Source organism: Physcomitrium patens, chromosome 17, assembly GCF_059467195.1.
Source record: "Physcomitrium patens ecotype Gransden chromosome 17, ASM5946719v1, whole genome shotgun sequence".
NCBI lineage: Eukaryota > Viridiplantae > Streptophyta > Bryopsida > Funariales > Funariaceae > Physcomitrium > Physcomitrium patens.
Window position 1 is genome coordinate 10,066,099 of NC_143426.1, and position 10,159 is coordinate 10,076,257.

At 35.6% G+C, this 10,159-nt stretch overlaps 1 protein-coding gene across 2 annotated transcripts; it reads right to left on the minus strand.

Moving 5' to 3' along the window:
* Positions 1-1,067: 1,067 nt before the first annotated feature.
* LOC112294479 (RHOMBOID-like protein 1) lies at positions 1,068-4,245 on the minus strand. Of its 2 annotated transcripts, XM_024544946.3 has the most exons (3): positions 3,449-4,139; positions 2,838-2,932; positions 1,068-2,644 (listed from the first exon to the last, which is right to left on the minus strand). In XM_024544946.3, exon 3 carries the CDS (start codon positions 2,615-2,617, stop codon positions 1,649-1,651), a length of 969 nt encoding a protein of 322 aa, XP_024400714.1. In that variant the 5' UTR covers positions 2,618-2,644; positions 2,838-2,932; positions 3,449-4,139; the 3' UTR covers positions 1,068-1,648. The 2 variants fall into 2 exon arrangements, with proteins under 2 accessions (XP_024400714.1, XP_024400713.1); XM_024544945.3 differs by lacking the exon at positions 2,838-2,932 and having other exon boundaries at positions 3,449-4,245.
* Positions 4,246-10,159: the final 5,914 nt, after the last annotated feature.

Consider the following 10,159-nt stretch of genomic DNA (forward strand, 5'->3'; position numbering starts at 1 on the left):
GAATCTGAATCATCTACCGGATAACAACGCATCTCCTTTTCCATCGCACATTAGCAAGGCAAAGAGGTGCCCAAGAGCTTTCTAAGTGGGTTTGAAAATCCACTATGTCATTGATCAACGACTAAGTGAAGCCAGTTGCAAATGAATTTGTTGAAAACTGTGTCCAACATGTATATCGGCAGCCGAGGGGATGCCAAGTATCTGACAGTGATGGAGACAGTAGCCCACAGAGCACTCGCACTGATCTACAGGAAGAATCCGACGTTTAGATGCAGATAAACTGATTGAAATGCCCAAATTGCGTGCAAGAATTTGAAACTCTGTTCGATTTCAAAAAACCGCAGAAAAATAAGTATGTCTTGGGTACCAACCACCACTTATTTGTGCAGAGGAAAAGAATTTGAATTGGATCTACTCAAATTTCCCCAAGACCAAGGCCGAATTCAACGTTCCAGAAGAATCACATAGCCCCCGCAGCATTGACATAATCTCTTTCTAAAGCAAGAAACGTAGAAAACAAACTTAACATCCCATTTTGTCAAATATCTGTCCCTATAAGGAATGTTTTCCAGAATGTGGGAGAGAGGGCTGGAGATTACGACATAGATCACACAAAAGGATATGCGACAAAGAGATTTAAGTAGTGTGCTCATGCGGCTGTGAGATTTTGCTGGGCGAATTCAGCAAACGGGAAGTGGGCACGAAGATTAATGCTTGCAGGAACATAGCATCTCCTCTACGAAATCTGCCAGTTCATATTTCCTATGTGCGTCAGAGTCAACTTGGTGGTGCCTGTTGTCGATTACCTTTTCTCTGAGAATTCATCTTAAATTTCTACATGTCGCAGGTTTTATAATAATATTCATCAAAATAGATCTCAAGACATCCGTTTAGGAGCAACATGAACCGTCACGGAGGGTGTATTGCGGCAAGAAACTTCATGAGCAGAGAACGAACGTGTTTGAATACCTCGAAAGTTTTCAATGCACCCTGGACAGACCGTATTTATAGAAAAATGCCGCAAAGTATGAAGTGAAGATTAATCTTAAAAGAAACAAATGAGACAATTGAGAATGGCAACTTGGACGATTTTTTTTTTAATAACTATTATCCAGATCTGTACACCAAAAATTAAAAATTACTACTTCAAATCTACTAGTCTAGATGTGGCCAAACTCATGTCATGAGAAATCACAATGTTGGACAATTCACTTGAATACTTCACGTTGAATCCATTGGGTTCAGTTTGCCTCGATAGGATAATCACGGGCAATTCACCAAATACATGAGCCATATCCGCACACCAGGTTGAATCCCATGCCGGTAAGAGGCATCACAAATAGTGGGCATTTTCGACATTGCCAACTTGATTGTGTATGTAGAATACAATTAACCCTTTCGTTATTTTCTCCACAATTCAAGTGCATTAAACTCTGTGGATGGACACGTTTGCCCTTCACCTAAAGCAAGTCGCTTGCCGTCCGAAAGACCAATCGCAACTCCTTTGTACCGTTCCCTCTTGAGCGTGATTATTCCATACTATTTGCAAATTAGCACTTACACCATCGACGCTGGTTACCACCCACCCGTTGGTGATTGCAAAAGGTAACAAAGGAGCTGGAAGGGCGAATACAACTTGAAAGCACACTTAACCTGACTGACTGTCGCAAGTCCAGTGAGAGGATGGGACACAATTGAGATAATGACACCAGCTACATCTATTGTATGCGTCGACGCCGCTGTAAAGAGCAACGAATCCACCAGCGAATCCAGCGATCAGAAGGAGGAGGGAGACTAAGAGGAGGATAAATTGGTAAGTCTTAAATCGCTTAACATGTTGTGGATCCATTCGAGGGTCAAGAAGGGTGCTACGCTGTACGTAGCGATACTGTTCCTTCATCAGAAGGATAAAGCCCAACAGGAATCCGGTGACAAAGCCTCCAATGTGTGCGAAATTGTCGACACGAGGGAGGAGACCGATGGCGAGATTAACGCCTGTTACGATGATGAGCTGGAAGAGTTGAGAGCATCGACTCCTGTAGCGAGACCAATTGGTGATAAGTTCAGAGGTCGTTGCCCCCAAGAGGCCGAAGAGGGCACCAGATGCACCGACGGAGATGGCGTTGTGGTTGAACAGGGAAGAGAGAAGACTGCCACCAAGGCCAGAAATGAGGTAGAGTAGACCAATCCTGATGAACCCGAAGTCCCTCTCGAGCTCTATGCCGAAGACCAAGAGGGCAATCATGTTAACAAGAAGGTGGAAGACTCCGGCATGAAGCCACACACACGACATCAACCGCCACCCTTGTTTCTGGTCTACTACCAGATCCGTCCTCAGGCCGCCCATTTTCTGAAGCGTCGCGGATGAGGGTCCCAGTAGAGGATTCTCGCTCCATGGCTGGAACGACATCCTCTTGAATGAAGAGCCCAGCACACACTTCCGGCCATAGCCAATATTTGCAGGACAATTGTTTTCATACATAACAACAACAAGAACAATGATGTTTGCCACCACAGCCCCGAGGGTGAAGATAGGCCAACATCTCTTGTGCCTCTTCGCCGGGGTAGCAACATACGAAGAGTATGAGCCATCAGGTGGAGGAGACACTTTATGCATGGTGAAAAGTCTCTACAGTGCTCGAATCTGTGCAAGAAGTGTCAAGGGGAGCGTTAGATGAACATCGAAGGTGTATCTAACGAACTCTAGGTAATGCATTCGAGAGAGCACGAGGGGAGCAGTGCGGACCGATTGAAGTAGACTACTTTGTGGCTAAAACTTGATATATACATATCATCCCACTGCAATCAGAGGAATTGGGTTGACATAAACTACATACATAGTTGATAACGAGAACTTCACGTCGCTGCTACTTGTGTTTTGTTCAAGTGGGGGCTGCTTTTGTGGACTTGAATCTAGTGTAACAAGCTTGTACTGAAAACGAGCCAAGTCAATTTAACATTCGTGTTTATACCAAACTTCAAAAAATTGCAGATTAGTAAAGTTCTCTGCCGTAACATGAATGCGCACCAAGAAGTAGCCCAAGCTCCAAACCCCAAAGAAACGAAAGTACCCTCATTCCAAATCAGACAAGCACCATCAAATGAAGGTCTCAGCCACAAACCGACCTCCACTTCTTGCCCGGCGATTCTACCTTTGGTCTACCTTCGGATAGTTAAGAATTCTCTGAAGGCAATGATCTTAAACGTAACTTTAACAGTAATGGCTACTCTAGCCGGCCTTCTCCCACTACATTTAGCGTGGAATGAAAGAATCGATCTCCACAAACACATGATCAACAGCGCTAAACTCTCGCACCGAGCAGCCCATGGAAGGGCAACCCGCGATTAACCCACTTCAACTTGGAAAAGAAACGTCATTCCATGCTACCAGTAGCAACTCTCAACAAGATAAACCAACCCATTCTTCAAGATTTGCAAGACTCCATACCTGACTCTAGCGAACGCAATTCTCTCGAAAGGGCTTTAAAAACAATTAGTAGCCCAACTTTAAACCTCTCGCAAACGGCCTCCTTTCACCCAAATAATAACGCCACCACCGATCAATCTCGCAACGGCACCACCACTCTGACACAACCTCCACCACATCGCCAACCAAGGTCCAAAAGTCACACCTCCTTTACGCAAAGATAAGCGCAGAAATCAACCCCTGCAGACTAAGCTCCGATCACCCCTAACATCTCCAACGCCACGCCTCCCTCCCCAAGATTGTGTGTCATGAATGGCCGCGGGGCGTACCTGGGACGTGGTCACCGGGTCCTTCAAAGTCCAAACACCCTACTCCGACTGGCCCATGAACAATTCATCTATATCAAGACTACATCCTAGCATGCTCACGACGAAACATGGCACCTATCGTGGATCAACCCCGATTTCTCTCCCGACTTCCACTTGCCAGCATCATGACGACGACTCCGCCACCTTGCTGCGGCATCTCCATATCCAGAAGCAGCTTTCGATCCCCCCGGTTCATGGCGGTGACGACGGTCGCTTGACCTCAGCGACGTGGAATTTCGCTCAGGCTTCAAGTCTAATTTCGGTAACACGGTGCCGTGAATTTGCGAGAGAGAAATTTGGTGAACGCTGGCGACGAAACTATTGCTGGTGGGTTGGGCACATGGAGTTCCCAATGGTTGTTAGTGCAACGGCAATGAATCGAGTCGGGTCTGGGGGGAGGGGAAAAGTACGTTGACGCGACTGCGAAATTGTGAAAAGTGGGGTTGAAAAACAGCAAAAGGAGTGTGTTTCTCTGCGTCACATGAGCATTTATTTTGTCTCGGATGACGATAATAACAGGAACCCCTATCGCCCGTGCCTTCCGGTTACCTTGTTTTTTCTCCGTGTCAGCGTCGAGTCCAAATGCATCCGAAAAAATTTGGAAGAAGGCAAGTGATTAAATATGAATTGAGTTGTTGTGGACTACTGTTTATGTTCTTTGTTTTGGGGGGAATTTAAATACACCCATGCTTTTACTAAGTAGACCCACTCTTAATGAAGAATATGGTAATCCAATAATGAGGAAATGAATCTAGAAATCATTATTATTTTTTTCATGATGGTTAAGATGTGTGGATTGATTTAGAAAAAACTTGGGTCTACTTAGCATTCCCTTTATTTATATATAAGGACTAGTACAAACTTGCAATTTGCTAGTACAGCCATGTATTCATTCCCTTGATTGGCCAATGAGAAGACTTTTTTGAGTCTTTATCTTATACCTAAATAATGATTCTTTTTGTGATTTTTAGTGATTTTTTTTTTTTTTTTTTTTTTTTTTTTTTGTGATATTTTGTGGACACTAATCAATTTTATATGCAAAAATTTACTAAATTATAATTTATTTTTAAAAATTTGGTTGCTTCTACATGGTCTGTCTTTATGCATAATTTTGAAGCTTACTTATACAATGACATCCACACAATATAGGACAATAATAGAAATTGGTATAGGACAATTTTATTGAACATGAGAAAATCTAATTGAAGAAAAAATGCAATAGAATGAAAAAACAATCAAATGTTAAATCAACATTTATGGAACATAGAAATAGATGGTTTAGAATATCATAGAGTGAGGGTTGGCATGAATATTTGATAGAATTAAAGAGCTTCATAATGTGGGTTAATTGTGCATGAGAGTGCACCTTTAGTTGACATAGTAGTATTTTTAATGTAGATTTACTAGAGTTAATAGATCTTCTTTGCTCTTGGTTTTGCCTTTGATCTAAATGTAAGGTCTTAAGTTGTTTTGTACATTTGTTTTTTCTTCTAATTGATCCAAAGTATTGGATATATCATGATTTGGGGGAAAAAAAAGGAAAAAAAATTAAAAAGTAAAATAATAAATAAATAAAAATCATTCATTCAATAACAACATACACTTGTCTTCATCACCTTTTACTTTATCCACAATTTTTTACAGTATTAAAAATAAAATTAGACAACTCAACAAAATAACTTTAGGTAGAATCAATGATTTTTGAATTCTCTTTTTATGTTTTCAATTATTTTCCCAAACAATAGGTTTTAACTTCCTTGTATTCTGTTAAAAAGTTTTATTCTTTTGTGAATTTTGTAGTGGAACTTTCTCATTGGGCTTTCTACTCCATGAAACTTTCACTCATCCATTATTCTATTTTTAGTCCACTTACAAAAATAAAAGTTCAAACTCCTCTAAAATTGCATGATTTGGTATATTGAAAAATACAGCTTTACATTCAGAATTTAAATATATATATATAAAGCTGCAATATAATTTAAATATATATATTTATACATTTATATATTTAAAGCTGTAATATAATTTAAATATAATTTAAGTATAGTATAATCATATAATTTATTAAGATATGACTGTTGATTAATTTTAATATATGTATATATCATTTGATAATTGAAAATTTTCTGAAGGCAAACAGTTTGCAATGTGATTTTCATATGATGCTGTGTTTGGAAATGTTCACACTAGTGGTAGCCTTTTTGCCACAGCATTTTTTTTTATTTATTTCTTCATAAATCAATGCAAAAAGTAATGTAAAAAGGAAAAAGACATATTTCCTAAGGTTATTATAATATCAAATAAAATTTTGTTACTGGCTGTGGTACATAAAAAGTATAAAAGCTAATGAGTTTGGAGGAGAGGTTAGTCATTGTATTGGCAAGTAGGAAATTACAATGGTTCTGAGATTTTGTGTTATTTCATATTTTAAAATCATGGGTTTCATTATCCCCACCATATTTTCTTCAACTTTTTAATATTCACATTTATTAGTTTTTGGAGAAAGAAGATTGAATGATCTCAAAGAATAATGTAATGTGATTTTTTGAATAAATTATTAGCTATGTCAATCAAAGGAAGACATCTGAACAACAAACATGTAATATAAATATAAATATAAATATATATATATATATATATATATATATATATACATACATATACATACATACAGGAATGCATGAAAGGAATCATTACAAAAAAGGACCATCCCCTAGTCGTGCTCTTCCAACTGCACAAAGTAAGGTTCCTTGTATTCTTAGTGTCATTATCTGACGTGGATGTCACACATTGGAGACATAGAAGTTTCGGATCAACTAAAAGGGGTGAATAATGTGCCGACGTGGACCCACCCCTGAGGCAAAGTGGCAACTTTTCCTACATGTACAGCATTATAAATTTGTACTGCTCGTCCAAGTTTGGTGCATAAAATGATAAACCTCGTCAGGGACCCACATTCCTTTTCAAAGTAAAGTGAAGGGAATTCAGAATGTGCTTCTCTCCTTACCACACCCCTTTTGATCAAAAAAGATATAGTCTATGTTTGTTCAAATTAAACAAACCATTTCTCAACAAGTGTTTGCCTTTGTTTGTTACTATGGGCTACATATAATCTGAGACCTCGGATTGAACATAAAACTTTGAGTTTTGGGTTTTTCAATATGTAAAATAAAAAATAATTTATTCAACCCTAAATGCGTCTTGAACTGCACTTTTGTAATTTTAATTAAACAACACATTAATTGAAAAGGAGGCTCATAAAACAAATGGAAAAGTAATTTTTTTAAGATTTGAATAAAATAAAATACATTTTTATCTATATAAAGAAATACATTTGTAGGATGTGAGATTTGTAAGATGATTATTTCTATAATGTAAAATAATGAATGTATTTCAAAGTAAGATTATAATTTATTTAATTTTTTTATATATATAATTAGGATTTACATATGCTAAATAATACAACAAAAACTTTTAGAAGCCTTTTAAGTATCATAAGCAAGCTTCTTTATTTTTAAAAATTATAAAATAAAAAAATCTCTAAGATATCATTTTTATCCTTTAGAATATACAATAACAACAACCTTGTTTTATAAAATTACAAAATGAGGGCAATTGCTTCATATTTAAATAATAGAAAGCTTTTACAATGCTTTAAACTCTTTTATATGCATAATGCCTTTTAGTTAAAAATTCATTAATTTTTTTAAAATATATTCTTTTTTATACCTAAAAATAGAGAATTTTCTTTTAATTATTAAGATATTTTGATAGACAAAAGCAAGACTACCACAAAATTATATTGGCAAAAGAAATCAATTTTCAGTTATTATCTAAGCTTGTTCAAATTTCAAAGTTGCAATGTTTAAATTATCAACAATAGTGTGAAGCATTGATTTATTACGATAAGCACAAAAAATTTAATTTTTTTTGGCTAAGCAATTAAAGATTAGTATTAGTAAAGAAATTTTGAAGTCAATGGTAAGTGCAACTTTTAGATTTTGACAAATTAACACATGTTTAATTTAACAAGTTGTATTAGAGTAAAAAGAGATAGTTTGTTTATAAAAATATTTGATGATTCTTACTTAGCAAAAAACTTAGTTATATTTTATGCTAATTGAATATATATCAATATTTTATCTATTAACAATGTGTTTATTTTTTCTATAGTAAATTATCAAGTATTTGATGTACAAAGATATCTAATTTTTTCTAATGCATCTTTTATATATAATTTAAAAAATATATACATATTATTGATAATAAAGTTATTTAATGATAGCAATATAACTTCATGTAATTCTAATAATATTTTTATAATATTTATTTAATAATATATTATTATTAATTTTTAAAATAATAATATAATATTATAGACATCTAATAAAAAAAATTAAGAAATATTCTATTAGATTTTTAAAAGTTTCAATTCTTTTTTTAGAATATTTCTATAGAAGATTCTAAAAGGTTCTTAAAATATTTCAATAGAAGATTCTAAAAAGATTTTTAGATTATTTTAGGAGATTCTAAAAATTTTTAGGAGGATTAAGGAAGTTGTCCAATTAGGATCTTAAGGTTGCTTTGTTTCCAAGTAATATGAGAACTTCTCAAAAAACTTTCTAATATCTAATAAATATTGGAGCCAAGGCTGAGGGAATTCTCAATCTTGATAATATGTCTCTTCAAGCTCTAACTCACCTCAGTTGGTGTTGATCTTATATTCATTTGGTTTAGTCCAAATTCATGCTAGATTTCTTGTTAAAATTCTTCTGTTTAATTTCTTGTTCAATCTTTTGTATAGTATATCTATGATAGTTTGTCAAGACTATCCTCTTATGAATATTAGAGCTTGATCCTTCTTAACAAAGAGTAGATTATTCTTCTTCTTGAATGCATCTGAGTACTTTAGAAGTTGGAGATTATCTCCCTTTAAACTGATATTGTTTAGATTTTTTTTTTTTTTTTTTTTTTTTTTTTTCTTGTAGGATGATTAGACAAGAAGATGTTAGTATGGTTGAAATTACTAAGTCCAAATTAGAAGCTATTATGAATATGTTAAATACTTTATCTTGTAGAATTACTGAAATTGAGAGATTTTTTGCAAGATTTTATGTTGATGCAAGACTTGGAGCAGTTCAACTTATAATGCAATCACTTCTTTAAGCTTCTACATCTAAGGAGATATGGCACCTATACCTCAACAAGAAAACATACCTATCCAATAGTATAAGGAGTTCAAATTAACCTTCTAAAGTAGTTTGATAGTACAAACTTCAAATTTTGAGGGTTTCTTAACCAAATTTGATTTGTAGCTTTTCTACAATCTAAGCGTTGTCGGAGTAGAGAGAGTTTGCCTGAAGAAAGCGCTGGGCTTCTAACTGTCACTAAATACTCAATCAAGTTTGAAATATAAGGGTAACAATTTTATATATATAAACTCCTCTCCTTTGGAGCAATTACATCAATATACAAGCCTTAAAATCCAAAGAACACCAAAATACTTGATAAGGTGTTATAAAAAACTTATATATCCTTATGAGGAAATTTTCCCGAAGTTCAACAGCTCATAACTTACGATCTAACCGTCTAAACAACTCCAAATTTTACATGGAGTACTGATATATCTTTAGCAACTACCACACCAAAATTCAACCGTAAATTCGTCTTGAATCTTGTGATATCTTGAAAACTCTAACTGTAGCTTCAAACCCTAGCTTTTTTACACCCGTGTACAACTTCCTTCATATCTCACAAAGTAATTATTTAAATACTATGAAACTTTGATCTAAAGCTTCTTAACCCAATTACACACACTTGTGGAAATTTTGAGCCAAAAATTCGTCCAGAAACTCAAGATATGGCTTCACCCATAACTAGCAACAAAACGATATACTTACTGCCTTCAAATTACAAGTGCTGTCTTCAACGCCTCATAACTCCTTCACCCAATCTTAGAATTCACTATACAGTAAGTAGAATGTGTAGCCAAGAAAATGTTCCCTCCAAATCCAGTCGCCGATCTTCCGTTGCTCTCCGTATTCGTATGTGATGCCCAAAAGAAGTGACAGTAGGTACAAAATTGACACCTTATCTTTGAACATTCATATCTTTTCCATAAAAACTCGAAATCACACAAAATCTTCACCCAAATTATACCCAAAATCCTAAACCTTCTGACTCTAGCCTCAAAAGCTCGAATGGCCTCGAAAGAGGAACCCTAATTCCTAATATGGCCTCGGGCAGCCTCCTCAAAGCCCATTGGGCATGGTATTCGACCAATAGGGATGAAGTTCTTCACCCCTTGCCTTCATCCAACCATGCCTTACTTTCATCCTTCCCAATAAGCCTCCTTCTAGTTATA

What these genes read in the sequence shown, in the direction of transcription:
- LOC112294479 (XM_024544945.3), bottom strand. Translation starts at nt 2,617, where the DNA reads ATGCATAAAGTGTCTCCTCCACCTGATGGCTCATACTCTTCGTATGTT.